The 22,875-nt window shown below is 34.8% G+C and overlaps 1 protein-coding gene across 1 annotated transcript in view; it reads left to right on the top strand.

The window, feature by feature from the left end:
* The window catches only part of LOC131033890 (uncharacterized), a 74,373-nt gene extending 57,841 nt beyond the window's left edge, over window positions 1-16,532 (top strand). Inside the window, exon 2 of the mRNA XM_057965198.2 lies at window positions 16,304-16,532. Within this exon, the coding sequence (XP_057821181.1) occupies window positions 16,304-16,417 (114 nt within the window). The 3' untranslated portion in view covers window positions 16,418-16,532. The remainder of the gene's footprint in view (window positions 1-16,303) is intronic.
* The last annotated feature ends 6,343 nt before the right edge of the window (window positions 16,533-22,875 follow it).

The following is a 22,875-nucleotide window of genomic DNA, read 5'->3' as shown; positions in this document are numbered from 1 at the left end:
TTGAAGGCAACATTCTTGAAGAAGCTACAAATTATAAATATCTCAGAATTGACATCAACAAAAATCTAAGTTGGGAAGGTTGCATGAAGAAAATAACTTTAGGATGTTGGAAAGCATTTTATGTTATTCAAAATAGATGTAGAGAGGCGGAGCTATGGGATTGGAAAACCATACAAACTCTTTTTGGATTTTAGTGCAGTCGGTTGTTCTCTATGGGTGTGAAATATGGGCCAATGGTACCTTATCTCACAATGGAAGTAAATTGAGAGAATTAAAAAACGTTTGATCACAAGCAAGTTCAAAATTAAAAGTACAACTCCCTATGATTCCATGTTAAGTGAAACGAGAGGTGCCTCTCTTGAAGCAATTGTTATGGGGTGAACTCACAATACTGGTTCCCACTTTTTGACCAACTTTGACACTTAGATGAACATTTTGCAAAAACCCTTCACTTTCCGACAGCTATAACTTTTAAATCGTTAAGAATTTGAAGATGATGTAAACTAGTGATTTGTAACATCCTTTTTGTAGATTCTAAATATATTTTTTTCAAATTTTTTTGAATAAATTTTTATTGATTTTTCCATCTCCCTCAAAAGTAGTTTTTTACAGGAAACAACATTTTTTAAGAGTGATGTGCATCCCGAAACGTATTAATTTTTTTCTATAAATGATAAAAACTTATCTCTTTTAAATTTTGGTTTGTAACATCAATACCTAGGGCATGCAGTTGGTTTGATAGTGATATGTTGAATATTTTTATTTTATTAAGTTTTGAAGTTCGACTAATTATAATTTAGATATAGGTGTACGTTTGAACACATAACTTGCTCTATATATATCAAAATTGAGTTTTATTTTTTTTGTTAGAAAGAAGACATCAATACCTAGGGCATAGATATTTTTCAGATTTTTTTTGAATTAGTTTGCTATTTTTTCCAATGCATTGAACATAGAAGTTCATGTTCGGTGAAAAACCTACATTCATAAAAAATAAAATAAAAATATATTAATAAACTTAAATATATTAAAAATTATACTATTTGGAAAGCTTATAATAAGGACTAAATCCTCAAGAAAATAAAACTTTTAAATGAATTCGTTTGACCCCTCAAAAGCTAATGTAAAGTTGGTTTTTTATCAGCATTTGATAGATGCAAAGGAGACTCCATTGCAAGTATGATTTAGAAGTAGAGAGGTTCTATCCAAGAAATTTTGATCTAAGAGCCTTTGATCTAACTCTCTTCAATTAATTACTTCAAATGGGACCTCTTAAAGCTTAAATAATTATATTTTCCAAAAAATGTATGATTTCAGCAAAAATCAGGATGTACCAAAAAGTGGGAACCAGCTTTGTGAGTTCACCCTATGGTGCATCTCATTAGCTATTTAAAAAGAAATGAGCAAATGTAAGACGGTAGATGGCGTAAGGTTGCCTTAAATGACATATTGTCCAAAAGAAAGAAGACTCAGATGCAACAAAACATCAAATAGATGAGTAAATGGACCATTTATTTGAATATGTGCCCCACAAATAACAAAGAGATAAAGGATTTCATTATGGATAAGTTCTACAAGAAAATTCGGGGTATTAGGCTAGGAAGAAAGAAATAATATTATATCAATGAGTTCAATCCCATGTGCGATCATCTTCACAAAGTTTGCATAGGGGCCAATATCCCATGAAGAGCTAAAATTCTTATTTCTCATCTTAGAACTAATTCTCATCAACTTGTTGTGAGATTGGGGAAAAGGATAAAAGAGGCTTGGGAAGAAAGAGTATGCACTTTTTGCACCTCTGGGAAATTGGAAACTGAAAAGCAGTTTATCTTAGAGTGTTATGCCTTCAAGGACAACAAGGATAAGTTTATTAATATCTTAACTGCTAGCTCATGGTATACTTTATTCAATGAGGATTATATTGAGACACTCATCATTAACTTGCATTGGAAAAGAATCGATTTGTAGAAGTCAATTTGATTAGATAGATTGTCCCATAGCCTCATGGACGTAAAAATTATCTTCTTCTTCTTCTTCTTCTAGGTTATTATTTTCTTTTAAAGGAGGATTTTCATCTACAAAATTGTTTTAGCTGGAAACGTCTATCTAGCCAACTAAAACACAACCCATAGGAAGGTGAACACTTAATTTTTTTTGAAAACTTTGTATGTGTTGTGTTGTAGGTGTTTGGATAGTCATGGGTGTTTTAGCTATCTGCACTTGAACCTTAGGCTAAAACCTCTTTGGCTAAGAGTCAAGGACTAAGGGGTATCAATTCCACCAAATTCGTTTAGGGCACGATATCGACCTCAAATGTTATAATGTTGGATCCTTGCACTTAACAATACTTCCCTCATGGGCTCATTGAGAACCATTCAACTTCACAAATAGAACAAAGGTCCATTGGTTGATAGATTATTTTTTATTTCATGAACATTAAGAATATTTTATATGTTATTTTTTTTTTGGCTTTCCCTACTGTTGAGACATGGACCAACTAGGACTCGAACCTAGGACCTTCCATACACTTTTGGAGTGCTCTACCACTAAGCTACTAGCCCCTCTTAGACCAGTCCATCATCGGTCCGGGTGTGGCTTATTTCCATCACCAACACCCCCCTTAAGCTACACCTCTCGTGTGCTTGGGGCTCTTAGCCTGGACCTGGCTCTGATACCATGTTGAGACATGGACCAGCTAGGACTCGAACCTAGGACCTTCCATACACTGCTGGAGTGCTCTACCATTGAGCTACTGGCCCCTCTTGGACCGGTCCATCGTCGGTTCGGGTGTGGCTTATTTCCAACACCAACCCCTACATCTATTATAGTACTTTAACCTATAGGAGCAATAATTTTGTTCTTTGATCCTTGGTTCACTAAGGCCCCTATAGATAAGTATCTTTATTCTTGTTTGCACACAAATTTAAGGCTTATCAATTAATTAATGAGGGCATGCTTGTATAAATAGGGCTTACCAATGAATGAATATAGGGGAAGAGCACTAGTTATCATCCATGTTCCAATTACCATTCATTAGATTTCAATAATTAAAAGCCCACTAAAAATCCACCTAGTTTTTTGGAAAAAAACGTTAGCAATTAGATCAATTGTGCAACTTTATTGGTACCAATAGTGCACAATTATTGGGGCATTTGAGCATTTGAGCATAGTGCAATTTTTTTTATTGTCAAAGCGAACGACTAGTGGGGCAATAGGGAATATGTTTCAGATGAGACTTTGAAATTACCACTTTTTGACAATTGCACCCATAACGGATCCCACAATGTTCATCTTTAAAACCCATAATCCAAAACAATAGCTAGAGCCAATTAAGTCTCATACGAAAACAACAGCAAAAAAAACATTGAAATCTGATGTACCATTTAGGAGCTTAAGGCGTACAAATTTAGCTATAATGATTACTGGTGCTCTTCCCCTAGAGGCCTTTCAAAAAGTCAAAATGTAGAGAAGTTGATTTTATGGATTAAGATGAATACTTAGAAGTTCACTATCACCTGGTTGTGCATTTAAATAAACTACATTTGGAAGATCGCAATTTTTTTGAGTACATAAATAGTTATTGAATTTTTTTCAACCCATTTTTTTTGCAAATTGGATTTTAGATATAAAATTTTGAGTGTGTACTTGGAATTAAAGTATATAAATTTTATTTATTTTTTCTTAAATTTGTATTGAAAAAAATAATTTTCTTAAATCTCATTGTGATTTTTGTTGTTTATAAATTAATTGATATTTATTCTTTTGGTTGTAGTTCATGTTGTTGTTAAGAAAGGTTATGTTGGTAACTTTTGAACAAGGGATTATGAGAAATAATTACATTTTGCTAGGGTAATGGGATTTATTTAGAAATTATAGTAAAGGAGGTCTTAGGATGTGAAGGGACAAATGATTTAGTAGGGTTTTTATACATGCTACAAGGGTTTATTTGTATGAAGAAGACTTTATGTGAGATTATTAGAGAATGTTTTAAAGGGTAAACAAACACTAAAGATGAATCATCAACATAAGAAGCTCACGACTTGAAGTTGAAGTTGGATGGAGATATGAAAAAAACTATTAGAGGTGGTCTTTTTCTATTTAGAAACACAATATTAGCGGTGTTTCTTAGGATAAAATTCACAAAGGATTATTTTAAGTGTAGAAAGGACTTATTTTCCTAAACAGAGGAGGTACAAATAATGGATAAAGGACTTGAATATACCAATTACAATGATGCAAACATAAGAGGCTTAATAAAACCCTAAGTTGTTAAACAATGATGTAAAAATAATTGTGTTGGTTGAAAATTGAAGAAGTTGAGAAATACAACTTCAGACATCCCAAGAACACCTGCAAGCAAAATACCTATCACAAGAGAAGAACGAAGGCAAAAAACAATAATGGCTCTAAAGAAAAAGATTATCATTCAAAGAGGGATTTTTTTAAAGAAAAAGTACAATACAATCCTTATAAAAGGATAATAGCGACCCTAAAGGTGTGCACCCCTAAATATGTGCAACCCTAAAGAAACCCTAAAGCGATAATGTGTATTTAATAATTAGAATAATTATTAAATACCTACAATATTATTAAATGCCTAAGTTTAGCTTAAGCGTATAGTATAATAGACTAATAATTAAATAAATAATTATTAGCTAATACAAGATAACTCTAACACCCCCCCTTAAGATGAACTTAGGGAGTAGCTAAAAAAATTAAATGCATGAAGGAAAAAAAAAACTACATGAAAAGACAAAAAAATAGGGTCCCGGCAACAAGGCCTAATGAGGTACCCAATCACAACCAAACCTCTATGAACGGGAGAAATAGAGAAAACCACATGGGAAAAAAACTCTACTCCAAAAAGAGGTGGAAAAAGCAAGTGAAGGACTGAAGAAACCTCCAAACAAGAATGTTCCAAAAAGATAGGAACAAGAGAAGAGCAGAAGAATCACTGAAGCATGAAGAACCTGCAAATACTGTCGAAGAATAACTATCGATTTGAAGAACCTCCACTGGAATAGAAGATGATCAGCTAGAGAAGACTATAATTTGCATGAGTGTCCTCAAATAACACTACTCAAATCAGATGGCAAACAAAGGCAAACAATTGAACTCGAAGATACAGATGGCATAAAACACCAAAGCCTGAAGAGATTATCCAATGAACCAAGGAAGCATTAGAACAAAAGGAGAAACCCCCCCATAATGTGGACAAGGGTGAGGGACAAGTTCACTGAAAAAGACAGCCAATAAGAACTGCATGACGAAGAACCAAGAACATCGAAGGTGCAGAGAAAGTACATAGTGTTGTGGAAGGAACACTCAATTGACACACATCATGAGGCTAATGTCGTGGAAGGAACACTCGCGTGACAAAGGTAGATGGTAAACAAAGACAAACATCAACCCCCCCATGGCACTTTATAATGTAGTGCATGTACAATAAGGCACAAGATGTGCAAGATCCCAAGTATACAATGCATAGTGGCACTTTATCTCAGTGCGTTTGCAAAAAAAGAAATGCTTACAAAATGATGTATACAAAGATTAGAAGAGATATAAGGTTGGAAATACAAAAAGAACAACCAAAGACGGTACATGCTACTCAAAGAAAGAGATCCCGGGACCTGAAACATCCAAGATATTCACCAGAGTGCGGAAAAGCAAAAAACTAAATAAAATGTACCTGGAGCAGAATCTGGAAAAAAACTCATATGAATGGAAAGAGAACAGAACAAACTTTCCAACGATATAAAGTTTTCAAAAAATGGAGTTTGGATGCTCAAGTTATGTCTCCCGAAGTACAAAAATGAACCTCTAGCTTTGACAACAAAAAACACCATAAAAAATTCAAACGTTCGGATCTGGATGGAGCTTGGAAAGAGCTTTTCGACGATATAAGGTTTGTCGAAAAACGCATTCGTGAGCCCAAGATCTGGCCAAAAGATCGAAGGTGCTCCAAATGGGCCCAGAAGAGGCCTGAAGATTGCCTACACAGTGCTAATGTCAGCGGAATATTCCCTGCCTGTTGGAAAAAATCCCTTCGCCGAAAGAAAAAAAAATTTGTCGCTTAAAAAAATGTGCCAAAAAAAAATCTGGTGCCTGGAAAGAAAAACCTTGCTACATGAAAAAAACTTTCACTGGAAAAAAGGACCATCGATTGGAAAAGTGGGTGGCGTCAGAAAAGTAGGGTAGCCGTAAAAAAAGGTCGGGAGGCGGCCAGTGGGGCGGGGGCCTAGGCGGTGGCAAAAACATCGGTGGGCATGCAGTGGCCAGCAGGCGAGAGGTTGCCTGAGTAGCATGGCAGCGATAGGGCGGGAGCCGGAGCGACAGGGCATCTGGGAGCTGGAGCGGCGAGCGGGCCTTAGCGGTGGCAGCAACAGGTAGGCGATCGACCCGGGGGGGTTTTGGGAGGCGGAGCGAGGTGGCAACCTAAGTGGTGGCCTGTGTGCACGGGGAAGTGGGAGTCGGGTCCAAGCCCTTCTACAGGTCGTATGACCCTGTATAGGCCGCCGCCCCCCCTCCCCCTTTTTGAATGTATTTTCTTATAAAAAAACAAAACCCCCTTTTTGAATGGTTTTTTTTAACAAAATTTTGAGAATTTCGGCCTAGGTAAGCCGTTAAACTACCCAAATATATATATATATATATATATATATATATATATATATATATATATATATATATATATATATATATTCGTCTCGAAAAACGTGCCCTTGAAGGGCCAAAATAAAATTAAAAAATTATCAAAGCCAAAGTTGTCCAAATTGGACAATTTTTATATGAAAATGGGGGGTTTTTGGGTGTTCTGAGCTCAACAGTGAGGTCTGTTTGAGCCCAAAAATCCCAAAAAACAAAAAATCTCCCCAAATGCAAATAGAAAAACGTTGATATAGCTTGAAACCCTCCTCCAAAAAATATTTTGAAAAAATCAGGAACAAGCAGCAACAGATGTAGGCTCTGCTAATTTTATAAAATTGTGATTTCAAGCACAATGTGTGAGATTGAATCTCTCCTAATTTTAAGGGAAGGCTCCCCCTTTAACTTACTACTCTACCTTTCTAGAAATAAGATACAACTTTCAATGTCTAATCTAAACTTGGGTGGTGCATCATCCTATCCTCTTTTTTTCAGAATGGATATTATTCTTTCCTCTTACTTCAGGAAATAATTTACAATATAGAGCAACAATACTTTTTACAATTTCAAAATAACAAATTAACTCAAATTGTAAGAATGATCTAAATATAGATAAGTAAAGAAGCAAAGTTTCTATAAAGGCCTAAAGTCCTTTGTTGCTTCTTCAGGACGAAAAAGAGTGCTTAAGCTCAAAGTCTTAAAAATTACTTCTCTCCTATCAACCTTTCTTCAAATTACTTATGTAACCCATGGTATCATAATTTGATATTCAAAGTAAAGCACAAAGTTTGTATCTTGATATCCTATTACAAATTCAAATAATATTTTTCAAATGATTAAATGAAGCTCAAAATCTTGAAATCGAGATTTATTTTCTAGGATGGCACAACAAAGCACAAAGCCTTCGAGATGCTATTTGATAATACTTTAGCTAACTTTAAACTTGAAAATACCAATATGAAGCTCAATGTCTTCAAAATGATATCACATTCACCAATTCCTAACTCTATTAACAAGAGCTGAAATATGACACAAAGTCCACAAACCAACAATTGCCTCTACTCTTTAACAATATCTCCTCAACCACACCTTTACTTGGGCAAAATAAGAATTTACAACAAGAATGACATAAGAACAATCTCACCATAAACCACAAATTAATCCAACACAAAGTCTGGATGCCAAAGCTTTCTTCTTATTTGATCAAGTTTGTAAAATAACAATAGGAACACAAAGTTTCACTTTTTCTCTTCACTTGGGCAGAGTTTTGATGCATATAGATTAAAGATTCTAGATAGATATTACACTTTACAACCTTATATATATATATATATATAGGTGAGATGTGTTGGGAAAATCTACGAAAAACTATGACTAAATCGAAGAAGAGTCCTATTTGACTTCAGACTCATTCATTGCCTAAGTGCAAAAACATAAATACAAAATGACACTTGAAGTGTCAAAGTCTTATTAAAAAATGCATCTACAACTTCTAAACTATGAAAAATTCTAAGTGTCACCAGACACACCATTTTGATCATGTTTCATAAACTCTTCAAACTTTCGTAGAACTGCTTTCATCTATTCTTGATCGGGTCCTTTAGTGTGACTTGTGATGACCTTGACCCATGTTACAGAGTCTCTGAGGCTTATGAAATATTTATTGTGCTTTTTCAAAAGAGAGGCTAGCTTATCCAAATTTACTTGTATGTCTATCAACTTATCAATTGAGGACAATGAGAAAACTTGTTTTTAAACCTCTTCACCAATTAGCAAACTCAATTCTTTGATGACGATGTCTTCGTGAAGGGGCTTCTAACTCCCATCAAGGAAAGTGCAAGGGAGCGCTGATATCTTATCAATGATGTATTTTCCCTTATCATTGCATTCTCTCTGTTCTAGTCTCATATCTTTGACAAGTGCCTCCAAGGTGTTCATTTGATGTTCAAGTAGTTCTCTCTATTCAATATACATATCCCTTTAAGGAAGCACTCCATTATCAACTAGAACATCCAATTGGAAATCTTCTAACTTCAACCGAGAGTTGAAGTCCTTCTCACACGTGTCCAATTTTTGTGAGAAAAGATCTAAAGTTTTTTCAACTTCAGACCTGATACCTTCTAAACTATTTACCAAAGAAATAACAGATCTTATCAAATGAGTCCCCTGACTCAAAAGCCTATCCATCCACTCACCAATTGATCTCCCATGAGAATTGACCTGTTCATCTTGTTTGATGAGTTGTTCATATACAGATAAAGTGATAGGCTCAACTATTTCTGATGACTTGGTTATCCTAATTAAGACCTCGGTGAGTTGATTAACTTTTTTCTTCAATTTAACTTTCTTAAACTTTTCTTCATTGTACATTTCCACAAGATGTTGAAAAGAAGTTTGAGCATCCTTTAATGTACGTTCATGTGTTTTCTTGCCTAGATCAATCCTTTTGATGACATAATTTGTAGGTTGCACTCTATCAAAATTTGTGTCCAGAGGAGGAATTTCCATTTCTACATATTTGTTCTTTGATCTATCCACCTTCAACCTGGATAAAGTTTTGGCTTTCTTTGTACCCTTGGACTTAACAGGCACCAACTGACTGAAATCAAAGTCATCTGGGGATATGGATTTCTTCTTTCTTTTAGGAGTTTTAGACACTAGCCAAGGTGGTAAAGGTGTATCATCATCCACTCCAACAGTCAACACGTGTGATGCTAATTCCTAAGGCTATTCACACTTGTAGTAACAATAGGTGGAGTAGAGGTAACAATGGCAGGTGGATTTTAAGTAATATAAATTCTAGTGGGAACCTGATCTTTTGACATAAAATTATCAAAATCTTCCAACATGGAAGAAATTACCTCAAACAAATTAGGAAGAAATACAATATCAAGATTGTCATGAGGTGTATCAAGGGCAGATTCACTAGTGAACGTGGAAGGAATGACATTAATTTTAGGAGCTTGTGATGAAAATAAAATAGTGGAACCCAAAGGGATAATGTCAGAAACTAGAACTGAAGTAATACATGTAACATCATATGATGTAGGAGGAATACCTTCTTGTGTTTCTTGAGACTGGGAAGTACTTGGGATTTTAGGTAGTCTCTCATCATCAAAGTCCTCTACCTCTTCATGAGTTTGAGTCTCTTGAGAAGAAGACTCACCTTGACTCTTACCTTTTCCAACTGTGAACTTGAAATGTGGACCTTTAGGAGCCATAGGATCCTATTTGTTCTTGGTCCTTAATTCAGAAGTCTTTCCCATAGGCCCGCGGTATCATCTTCAAATGATTCGGTCTAGAAAGGCTTCAGCTGAACACCATGCAGATTCAACCAAAAAGTGGTATTAGCAAGGATATTTTGGAACCTGGCCCTTATTGAAGTATTCTCCTTTTGGGATCATTAGATAAGAGGCAAAGGTGGTCTAGCAACTTTTTTCTTCTCATAGAAAGGATCTAGGATGTCTCCATCCTCCTCAAGATCCTCAGGAACCTCAACAAGATTGAAATTCTCAATTTTCTCTATTATCAGACAACAATAGTCAAGTTTTCAGATGTCCTCTTTAGTTATGCAATCAATCCACACATCTTTAATCTGGTGAACATGGATGTATCTCTTCTTGATTTTATTCTTCATGCCCCTATAGTCAAAATGCTTTCTGGCTTTGAAGAATTTCATGGTCACTCTCCTCATCTCCTCCTCTATGGCACGAACCTTGTAGATAGAATTGATGGAGTATATCCCAACAGTAATGGAGAACTTGAGACCAGTTTTATGAGCCCCAGATTGACACTCATGAATTGATATCATCTGACAAGCCATTTCTATGAGAATGATCTTGTCTAACAGATACCTTGGTAACTTGAAGGGATCTCCATCAAAGCATCCAATGGACTGAGATATGTGAATGTAAGAAATTGTAAGAAAATACAACCATATTCACTTACTACTTTCTAGGATTCATTTGACACCATCTTGTTCTGAAGATCCTTATCAAACAAGCACATATAATGAGAAAAGAACCCACCATTGACTCTCTTGAAATGATGTAAACTCTCCTTGAGAGTTAAATGATAAACAAGAACTTGTCTCCTATCACCTATGGTAGATAGACCTAGAAAATGCCTCATTGAAGCAGTTACATAGACAAGATATGAAGGAATGTAGAATTTCAAGGTGGTGGGAACCTTGGTCAATTGCTCACACAAAGCATCTGCAATCTGCTTACCCAGAAGATTTGCTTCTTGTTCTTCTTGATGATGTGAATGTACTGATACTTCCATTTGTGATATGTATTGGAAGTTTGGAGACCTTTTACTCTACTAAGAAGAGTAATGAGATCATTGACCTCCTCAATAAAATCACTGCAAGGAAGAGTTTCAAGCCACCTTGCAATTGTAGGCCTAGGAGTCTTCAACCAATTTTCATTGATGTTTTTCCTGCACTTATCTAAATTGTTGTCATAATAATTCACAACTGATTGCATATCAATATTGGCATATCGATCTATGGGCAAAGACTTGAAAATTGTGTCAAAGAAGTTCTCATCAAGCTTGATAAGAGTCTTTTTTCCATCTGCATCTTTCACTGATCTAGTTGTAGGATCATACTGGTTACCTAGGGCTAACACGAATTTTGGGTTCTGTGTGGACATGGGAAAGGCCACCACCAGATGAATTCCATTGTTGATGGTGCGCTCCATTTTGTAGGACACTGGCGTCTCTCTAACTCTTTTCAAAAATTCTTCAAGCTCTACATGCCCAATCTTCGTATATCTGATATTGTCAATATTTGATGATATGGGAGGAGGAAAAAATGGATGAAGTTCTTGCTTTTTAAAATTCATTGTTCTTTTGCTAGGTGATGGCTTCGTCATTTGAAAACAATTGCACTGCAACATTGAGAATTTCATCACCATATTGAGTCAATTACCTCCTTTTATGGATACAAAAATCCCATTTTGGTAGAACAAAAATCTCTAATTGATCACAAATTGGTTAAAAATCACCAATTTGTAAGTGTGTGAATCAGGTGCCAATCGGACTTATAAGTCCAATCAACACCTAATATTAGTGAAAGCAACAAGAAGTGCATATCAGACTTATAAGTCCAATTTGCACCTGGGAAAAAAACCAAAAATCATAAAGGAAGTGCATATCAGACTTATAAGTCTGGTATACACTTAGAAAACCTCAAAACAAAGAGGTGCATATCGGTTTTTAATGTTCCTTGATACGCACTTGGGAAGACCAAAATATGAAGGTGCATATTGAAGTTATAAACCGATATGCACTTCATATCACAAAAATGCAAGGAAAAATAGAATGGTGCTAGTCGGGTTTATAACCCCAACTCGCACCTGGGAAGATCGCTATGGGTGTAGGTCCAAACTATAACCTGGGCATGCACCTGAGGACAACACTTACAAAAATGATAGTGCGGGGTGTAAGTTGGGGTGGTAGCCCCGACATGCACCAAGGAGAAATGCTCTGGTGCATGGCGTGGTTACCATCTTGCCTTGCACCTAGGAAGGCAAGGGCAATATGTATGACAAGGACATGGCCCCGACATGCACTACAAAGAAAAGACTCTGATGCATGGCAGGGTCACGACACCGCCATCTACCGAACAAAGGGAATCTCAAAATAATGATGCAGGTCGGGTTGAAACCTGACACACATCAAAGCAAAGACTTTGGTGTATGTTGGGTTTCGAATTCGGGCTCACACCATTATCTACGGTTCGATAAAAATGATTTAAAACAAAAACAAGTTTTAACAATAACAACATGCATTGAAGTTAAAACTTTGATGTATATTGCTCATGTTAAAAACCAATAGTAATAAATCAAAGAAAACCATGAAGGTAGGGCAAAAACACATACCATAGGAAAAATAAAGCCAACTTCAAGCAAGAGCTTCAACACCTTATGAATCTCCACACAAATAATGAAGAGAAATAAGGACCCAAAACGATAATAAAGAGATAAGAAACCCGAATGAAATTGGACTCCTTAAAACATTAATTACCAATACGTGTTTCATAATGGTGTGAATCGGACTTATAAGTCCGATATGAAACAACATGACCTAAGAGGTGTAAACTAGACTTACATGTTTGGGGTGCACCTAAAAAGGACTAACAAGTGCAATTTTGAGTTTAAAATCCGATTTTGCACCTAAGGACTCAAAGTGATGTAAAGTCAAATTTTAAACGCGATTTTGCACCAAAACAAGAAAAACTCACTTATGAGTTAAAATTTGAATTTTAACCAATAAGACGAGATTTTCGGTATTGAACACTAAGTATTCAAGGACAAGTGAGGTGACCAAAATGCCTCAAAAACCTACCTTAGAGAAAAGAGGACGAATTTAGGAAAAAAATGTAGGGGAAGTTATCTTGTTTTCCTCAAAAAACGAAAACAAGGATAACAAATTACTTGTTGTGGATGAAGACCAAGGGAGTTTTATTGAACCTAGGATATGTTGTCGTCCCCTTTAATTTTTTGAATGTGCTATTAAATCTCATTATTTTTGAACCTATGATATGTCTCTTCCAAGAATGCATAGCATGAATTCTCTCAAAAATTATGGATCCTTGATGGGTTGGAAGCTAGTAGATTTATAACTTTCACGAGTCATCAATCAATAGCGGAGAATGATCAAAGGATTCAATGGATAAGACTAAATGTGAGGACATGAGGAATGTCCATGCAACATGTGCCCCTATGAAGAGCTTAATTGTTGAGATAACTAATTGTGTGGATGAGTGAAGTGAATTTGATTGATCAGTGGGACTAGTAGTGACTTCAAGTGGATTTACTTAACAAATCTCCATTGATTTGGTAAGAATTATTAATAGAATTAAATAAATAATTCATGTGTGCATGACTAGAAGAATATAAAATAAATAAAATAATAACTTTTATTTATTTTAGAAAAAACAAAAATAGAAAAGCAATTAAATAAGTTATATAAATTCATTTAATTGGAGAGGAAATGTTAGCTAATTAAATAATTAAAATCCCTTAAATACAGTGGATCTTAGAAGAATTGAGGGATGAATTAATTAAATAATTTAAAAAAAAATAGTTAATGTAGATTAAAAGGATAAATAATTAAACAATATAATTAATGTGGGGTAGGTGATTTGATGAATTAATTAAATAATTAAAAATGATCTAATTATTGTAAATGAGAGAATTTAATATTAGCTTCATTAATTGATTAAAATTATTTAATTAATATTGATAGAAGAATTGATGAGAAATGATGAGGCGATGAGATAGTGACGTGTTAGTCATTTTTAGGTGTCTACATTTTGCCTCTCTTTGAGACAATATGTTTATTGTGTTATTTCAAACAAATAAAGTTGGTACAAAAAAAATTGGTTGGTGACACGCCCCAATGTATTGAGGTATGGAGGTATGGTGCTCCCCCAAGAGATCAACCAAGAATATTTTTTTAAAAATCAAACTCTATAGGAAGGATAGGCTAGAAGTAGTGGATCGAGAATGAATTAGTATAGAAAAAAGAAATCAGGTGAAATGTAGTATTGTGAATAATAAATCATTTTGTTGATCAATTATTAAATAGTGGAAGAACTTGTTAAGACAGAGGAAGATGTTGAAGGGCTCTCTAACCTTGGTTCGAAAGGGCTTATTCATAGTTTGGACCGTAATATGGAAAATGAGGCTTCTAGTATCTCTGAGTCAAAGGCTTTGGTTCCATATTGTAAAAACCAAGGCATCGGATCTTGAACAATAGGGGATATCAATTTGTGGAATTTGTAGAGGTTAAGAAGGAAGGATTGGTTATGAAATCAATAAGAGTGAGAAGAAACCAAGCTAGTGATAAGACCCCTGTAATGCCCAAACTTTAGGGCAAAAACACAACAACAATTTTAAAAAAAAAAGCATAATTACTTGTGATTTATGTAATGTTAAAATGTGGTTGAACACTTAGTTTCACTAATTCAATTACTTAAGTGTCAAATTATAACAATCTACAAGAGGACAAGTTAGATTGTTGTATTTAAATTTTAATTGAAATGACAACTCGCAACGAACTTTGACTGTGTGGGTTAAATTTATCCCCTTAAGCTATTGCATTACATTACACTCAATAGGGAATAGTCCCTTGAAATAAATTAAAGATACCATCCATAGAGTTGACAATGTGTATAGTGAAAAGTAAATAATGGAAACAACAATATTGAAAGACTAAATGAATTCAACCACAAAACCCTAGCCTAACAACAATAAAGATCGACCATAACATATGAAGATTACCTAAGACAATGCAAATAAACAAAATCACAAAGATTATACCATCACATGTCCACTAGGGTTTGAATCTCCATTCTTCCTATCTCCATTGATCTTGCTTGATGATTTTGCTCTCAGATTGAGTATGTGCACAAGAGCTCAACAAAGAACGAAAATGTGGTTGATAGCTGGATCGCAAAAAGATTTGATTGCATAAGATTGATTAGACAATTAGAATGCTGAGGAGGGTTGATAATGAAAGAAGCATCCTCTTATATAGAAGACACTATAAGAAATGGAGGGATAAGATTAAGAGGTGTAAAAGATAGATGGTCGGCTAAGATTAAAGGGTAGGTAAAAGAAATAAGAAAATAATGAGAGGGTAGGTAGTGTAAGAATTAAGAGATGAATGACATGTGTCATGGGTAGAAAAGGCTAACAAATTAACTAAATAAATAAAGATTTATTTAAATAATAGAAGAAGTGGGATCAATTAAATAAATGAAATATTTATTTAATTTAGGAGAAGGACAATTTAAATAAATAAAAGTATTTATTTAAATAAGAAAAAGGTTTAGAAGAGGCTAAAGTGAATTAATTAAATAAATAAAGATTTATTTAATTAATAGAAGAATTATGCTTAAATAATTAAATAAATAAAAATATTTATTTAATTAGACAAGACAATTTTAGGTGTCTAAAGACAATGATACCTTTATTTGGTTAATTAAATTATTTATTAATTCACAATTAAGTGTTCGATTATCTCCATTCATTTAATATAACCTTTCTAGGGATTAAAATCTGATTTTTCTAAAATTAACTAGCTAAGTCCATTTTGTTTAGAGTTAATTAAATTAACTCAAATAATATCATTTAATCTATAATACAAAATGTATCATTTAATTTCAAGTTTTCCTACTTTAATACATTAATATAAATATAGCTTTTTATATTAATATTAATTTAATAGTCATGGTTATCTAAAAATCTGATAGGATCATTACACTATATTTAAAATTAGAATGACCCCTGGATATATTAATTAATTAACCCAGGATGTCTATTTACATTTGTCTTATATATATATATATACACCTAAACATAAATATTAGTCCCATGGGATGAAAAATACATCCCTTTATTCAATTAAAAAAAAGTTCCCATTCAAATAACTCTTTATATATATTTAATCACATACCCCATGGGTATGTAATTAAATACACATACAAATATCTCACATAATTGCCACTTAAAAACTTTTATTCCTGAAACCCATTTTTTTTTATAATACCTTTAGGGTTTCTTTATCTTTTATTATGGACCCCCTTTTTTTATTATTGCCTAACATATGTTAGAGCATTCTTAATTTTTTTTGAATTGTTTTGCAGGGAGCAAAATTTTCTTTCCGGCTGCCATGGCTTTTGACAAGGTCGAACCCTGGTTTGGCGGCGAGCTTAATGGCTACCGGCGGCGCCGAGACTCACTGTTTCGCAGGGCGGTAGAAAGGGGGTGGGGGTGCCACCATGTGGGTTGCGACCCCCGCCTGTATGGGTCACGACCCACACGTCGTCCCTCCCATAGTTACAAAAAAAAACTATTTAAATTTGTGTGTGTAGAAAGACGTTTAAACATATGCTCAGTTTCCCTTTGGAACAGGTCATGTGTGTGTGTTTATACTCAAATATATATATGCTGATACATAGATTCTATTTTTTTTTTTCTATTTTTTTTGTTTCTCAGATTTAAATTAGTTTTTCAGTTATATATATATAATTTTTAGGTCCTTATAGTGAAATATTTCTCCCATTCTGGTTTTGTTTCCAGATTTGCTAGATGTAGTTTTTTAAAATGTAGAATGTATCAAATACATGTAATTTCAAGTTTAAATGTAATTACTTTCATAAGAGTATATGAAATGCCAAAATGGCTTTTAAATCTGTACTTTTAGAATATCTAATACATTGATTTAAAACCTTAACAAAAGTATAAATTGATCTAAAGCCATTTCTTTTTCTTTCTATTTTTGCAATTTCTTTCTTACTTAACCATGGATTTATTCTAGCTAGTATATTTTCTTTCCAAAATAATTTATTTTTCTACAATGGATACAAATGTAAAAGCTAGAAATAAAATAAAACTCTTTATTTTTTTTATGTAAGAATGAACTTTTGAGAAATAAAACTAACTATGAGGTTAAACAGAAAGCAATAATGTAATACTAGTTTAGTGATTTGCTAGTTTTCTTTCTTTTGACATTGACTTAAATCTGAAACACAACATCCTTTTGCCATTAGATAAAAAATGTAAATCTTTCCAACTTTCATTTATTCAAATAAGAGTTATAACGGAATACTACACATTTCTTGTATCTTTTTTTTTTTTCCTTTGCTTCTAAATACATGAACTTAATGAAACAATATCTTTTTTTTTTACATGCATTTCCTTTTTGAAACACAATAGTAGGTAAGAGAAATGCAAAGGCATCTTTCCTTTTACATTCTTTTTCACTAATAAGCATAAACTAAATGGTCTTGAAGGTGCAACTAGAAGCATTCCTCAATCAGCCACATACTAGACTTTCCTTCTTTCATCTCCTACATCCAATATGCAGACCTGCAAGTAACATACTCTTTTGGTTGTGACCATGGAGGCTCTCCTCCCAACCTAGGCCTACAAGAGGCCACCCTTGAGCTTGAGAGAACTAGGTGACAAACAGGGTACAAACAAGCAACTCACACATACAATTTTCAGAATACAAGAGAATGCATTCAACACAAAACTCCCATCCCAGGCTTAACACATAGCCATAACAATGACATTTTTAAAGTGGGGTGAAGGTGGACTAGACATGGGGAGATCTGCAAGTATAATACAATAACCCAAGGCCATCACAAGGCCAAAATATCCTTTCAAACTTGGTCTCTCACGACCACAAAAATAAAACCCTTATTTCCCCTTAAAGATTTCAAGCCAAGTCTTCCCTTATGACCCCCAATTTAAACAACTAAAATGCAACAAGGATTCCATATCCTTGTTTCCCTCTCTTCCCGTAAGGGAGATTCTACACCTTATGAATGTCAAGCTCCCTTCACCGCAAGACTACTCTACCCTCCCAAGGGTGAGTTTGGTCTTGACTCCCATAAACAACATACATATGTAAGGATTCTACAAAATGCAAAACTCAACCAACACTCAAAATAACACAACACTCAAGTTGAAAACACAAGATTTTCACAACATGCAGATTTTCACAAAAACAACCAAAATATGCATTTAAAATTTAGTGGTGACAATGCACCAACCTCAACTCCTGCAATGGAATGTGATGAGAGACTTGATGAAGAGCCTCCAACCCAAGCCAACAAAATTTCCACCAACTACAAGCTTCCTTTAGCTAGATTTTCTTCTTCAAAATTCAATTCATTCAACTACTCTTGATCTCCAAGAGTGGAGAGTGGGTGATGAAAATTCTAAGTTTGAATTTTTCCTCTAAGTAGACTCCTCTCACACTTTCCAACTTCCTTGGAAAAGGATGATGAGAGCTCATAGGTTGGTCTTCCCAACCCACTTACAAGGTTTCTAAAAGAGGAAACTGAAAAGGTAAGTGTAAGGTGGGCTGAAAGTGCATCCAACACAAGAATGGAAGGTTGTCTAACCAAGACTCAATCTTCTAAAAGTTGATTTTCGTCCATCAAGAAAAGGCCACTTTTGAAGTGACTTGGAAATCACATGTGAGTGGTTATATGCCCAAAAAGGTCCCTTACCCATAGGTATATCAAGTGGGCCTTTAAAAATGGCTTAACCTCAACCATTCCAAGGGCTCTCTAACCAAGTTGTCTTTTGGAAAAAATAAACGAGGTTTGAAGAATGCATAGGTTTTCACATTTCCCTCTCAGAGACATGTCACATGCCAACTCACAACACATCACAAGTGTCAAGTGACACCATAAAATACAACGTATCAACATACACTTGGACATGCCTTTTCAAGTTGAAAATAAATTAAAATTAAATAAATTGAACACACACACATGCATTCACTTTTACAAAAATAAACACATTACAAATGAGGTATTGTCTCTCCAAATAAACAAACCTTGGCTTCACAATCGCACATAGGTTTGGCTCTAGTTCTCCCATTTATTTCCATGGTCACATGGATTAATATCCTGCACATCTCAATCCACACATAAGTAGGTCCAAAACAATATGCATACATATATGAAGGAATACGCTTTTAAACATGTAGCATCCAATTTCACATCATATCATGGATTGATCTCCTAATCAAAGAACAATAAAGATAGAATCCAATTACTTTTCCTAACAATCCATATGTAACCATTTACTAAATTGAAACATCATTGAAATCATATAAAGAAATCATTAATTAGGCATGCATGCATGAATCATAACATCATCAACATAAGTACTGAAATTAGACATAATATGTGATATATCATATCCAATGATATCAAATCATTTGTCAAATAGTCTCTAAATCCATAGTGCATCAAAATAATGTATCAAATGATAAGTCCATAGTGAAAAATAAAGAAGTGTTATGATGGGCTCGGGGTAGGGCCTCACAACCCCCTATCTCTAAGAAGGATAACTATGATAAAATGATTCCAATTGGATATGACCAATTCGTTATGGTGAAACAAAAAAGGGGAACAAGAACCAAAAGTGTTGCATCTCCCAATCACAAAAGGAAAGACGTTGAAGGAAGATTACCTAAATGCTTTGAAGGATTTAGGAAACTAATGGGTACCTCTAAATAAGTTTTTTCTATGGACTTAAAATGTATATCATGGGATGTTATGGGACTAGAGTCTCTAGACAAGAAATATGTGGCTAGGAAATTTATTAACCTTTCTAAAAATAAAGATGTAGTATTTTTGCAAGAAGTTAAATCCACCAACTTTACCCTTGATGTGAATCTTAAATGCATCTGGAAAGATGCAACTCAATTTACTACGAACCGTGCTAATGGTAATGGGGGGGAGGGGTGTTGTGATTCTTTTTTCTAACAAATGGGCTAATTATGCCATTGAAAATGGATCATTATTAGGAAAAAAAATGGATCATTATTTGGAAAGATGCAACTCAATTTACTACGAACCATGCTAATGGTAAGGTGGGGGGGGGGGGGTGGGTTGTGATTCTTTTTTCTAACAAATGGGCTAATTATGCCATTGAAAATGGGTCATTATTAGGAAAGATAATCTTACATTAGGGTTTTGTTCCTTATATGCACCAAATGATTATAGGGAGAAGATTGAATTGTGGAAACTGCTCTATAGTCTTGTTGATGTTCCATGGATCATTGTAGGTGACTTTAAAATGATAAAGCACCAGGATGACAAAATTGGGGGTTTGAAATTTGAATGGAAAGGAAGTGAAAATTATTATTGGGATGAAATGAAAGATAAATTTAAGTTGTTTTACCCCCCTGAAGGCAAGAGATAGGAACATTGTACCGTTTGGTACACCTGGTAGGTAATTTTCTATCTCCCCATCCCTCCTTACCCCCCCCTTCTCTCTCTCTCCTACTTTACCATGAGTTAACCTTGTACAATTTACACCACTTTTTGTACCCCTACCTTAGTTTGACCCATTTTAGCTCTTATCCAAGCCCATTCCTAGCCTTTTAACATCGAAACTGATATCATTTGTTTGCATGGTGATTTGAACCCCTTTCTTGAGTTGAGTGCACCCCATGCTTGGCTTGTTCACCTGATTTTGGGTGGACAATGGAATTTGGGGTGCCCTTGTTCTCCTAATCAGGTCCCAAATTTGAACATGTCAATGCCCACTTCTCGTTAGTTGGTTTTGGATCGCAATGTCTCAATTTGACCATTTAAGGTAAGCCTTATTAGGAAAATACCTTGAGAACCCCATATAAGAGCATTCTTCTAATTCATTTTCACATCCATTATATTCAATTCATATCCACCTTCAAGCATCCATTCATTGAGCATTAAGGCCACATTTTATCCCACCATATCCTTCAAGCATTCTTCAAGATCTACACATCATGGAGAAGAAAATAACATCAATCTTCATGCAAGAATGTGTTTATAATTAGGTCATTCATGTCTTATCGTGTCGTGCCATGTTATTGCATCAACTCTTGTGATCACATTCAAAGAGCACTGGATCATCAAACTTCAATCATCTATAGCGGATCTGAGGTATAATTTTCAACATTTTACTTTAGTATTTCAATTCAATTTCAATGGTTATTCCAAACCTAGGTTTTGACCTAGGCAAACCACTATTCCCAACATCTTTCTCTCTTTTGCAAGTGGAGTTTATAGGTTCAAAATTTGTAATTATAGAATTATGCAAAGTAGATAGAGACAATTAGTTCTATCTTTTACAGTGGTGAAAAGAGAAGGACAAGGTCACCCCACACATCTATGCCCATGACGCATTCACAAGCTAGGAGGGACCTCAAAGAGATCAGTCCAGACCAGTCCGTAAGAGTAAACACAACGGAAACAGAGGGACATGATGGAGGAAATACATAAAAAATTGAATTATATCATGAAAATTGATTACAACCAATCGATAACAACCGGGATGCAGAAACTGGCTCACAGGCCTGCTAAAACATGCTCAAAATACAGAACAGGTCACAATGGGGACCTCAAATCTTAAGCTCTATCTTCTATGCTCAATCTAACTTCTTGATTACATTCTAATGCTCTATTACAATGATTTATATGATCCAAGGGGATCCTATTGTCCCAAAAAAGGATCAAAACCCATAGAACAAGACCTAACATGCAAAACCAACAAGGTCGGCCTCTGCCAAAGAAATTCCTTTGGAAAATCCAAAGGAAGAAGTGTAGATCACGGGAAAAGGTCAGCCACATGCTAAGGAACATCAAAATCAACACTCAGGTCTCCGTAAGCTATGAAAGGGAACCGATAGATCACCAATGCAAATACGTCTAGGCAATCGGTAATAGAAAACTATCTCGGAAACCAGTAGCGATAACTTGCCAGAAAATGATCCAATTGCTCCACGTTTTGGGAATAAAGAAGATGATCAGGTCTTCAAGAAAAATCCAACTCCATAGGTTTCGATGAGCCAAATTCGGGATACAAAGAAAGAAATGTTGAAACTGCAAACAGAAAGGAAATATTTTTGGTTGATGCAAGATTGCTATGAACCGAGGATGCTCCTGCATCAAAAATCTGGGGTTGTTGAAAAAGTGAGTCTCTCACTTTGTTGGGGTTAGAGAAAAACCAAGGCGGTCTACCTCTACCTAATAAATCCAAGATGAATCTTCAACTAGTTTGTCCTTCCACTTCACGAGATACTCCTTATACTAATTGCTACGGGTACTACGCCCAATCCTACTGTCCAAAATGTCTTCAATCTAATCTCAAAATCCTGCAAGCTCCAAGCTTTCTCATTTGCAACTTGTTATAAGTTCCAACCGGGAATCTTTCTTTTCTCAGATACACCATCACTTCATTACCAACTTCAAATTCCTTATGTCTCCTCTTCTAATCTTCTTTCTCCTTATACTTGCTATTCATGTCCTCCAAATATCGCTTAACTTGAATATGTACGTCCTTCATGTGATCTGCAAATTCTTCTGCTTTCGAACTTATCTGATCTTCATTGAGCTAATATCTCTTAACTCTAATATACCTCTATGATGGTACTTTGGTAACAATCTCAAAAGGTGTTCTTCCGATACTCCTGTTTACTGAATTATTGTAGGCAAACTCTGCTTGTGCAATAATCAAATCCCAGCTTTTGGCTTTATCTCCAACTAAACATCTCAACAAATTTCCCAAGCTCCGATTAACTACTTATGTCTGTCCGTCAGTCTATGAATGAAAAGTAGAACTAAACTTCCAATTTGTCTTCATCTTCTTCCAAAGTGTTCTCAAAAAATAGCCAACAAACTTAGTGTCTCTGTCTGAAACTATGCTC

The sequence above is a fragment of the Cryptomeria japonica genome, chromosome 5, assembly GCF_030272615.1.
Source record: "Cryptomeria japonica chromosome 5, Sugi_1.0, whole genome shotgun sequence".
NCBI lineage: Eukaryota > Viridiplantae > Streptophyta > Pinopsida > Cupressales > Cupressaceae > Cryptomeria > Cryptomeria japonica.
The sequence above is the reverse complement of the archived record's forward strand: the minus strand, read 5'-3'. Positions and strand labels throughout refer to the sequence as shown.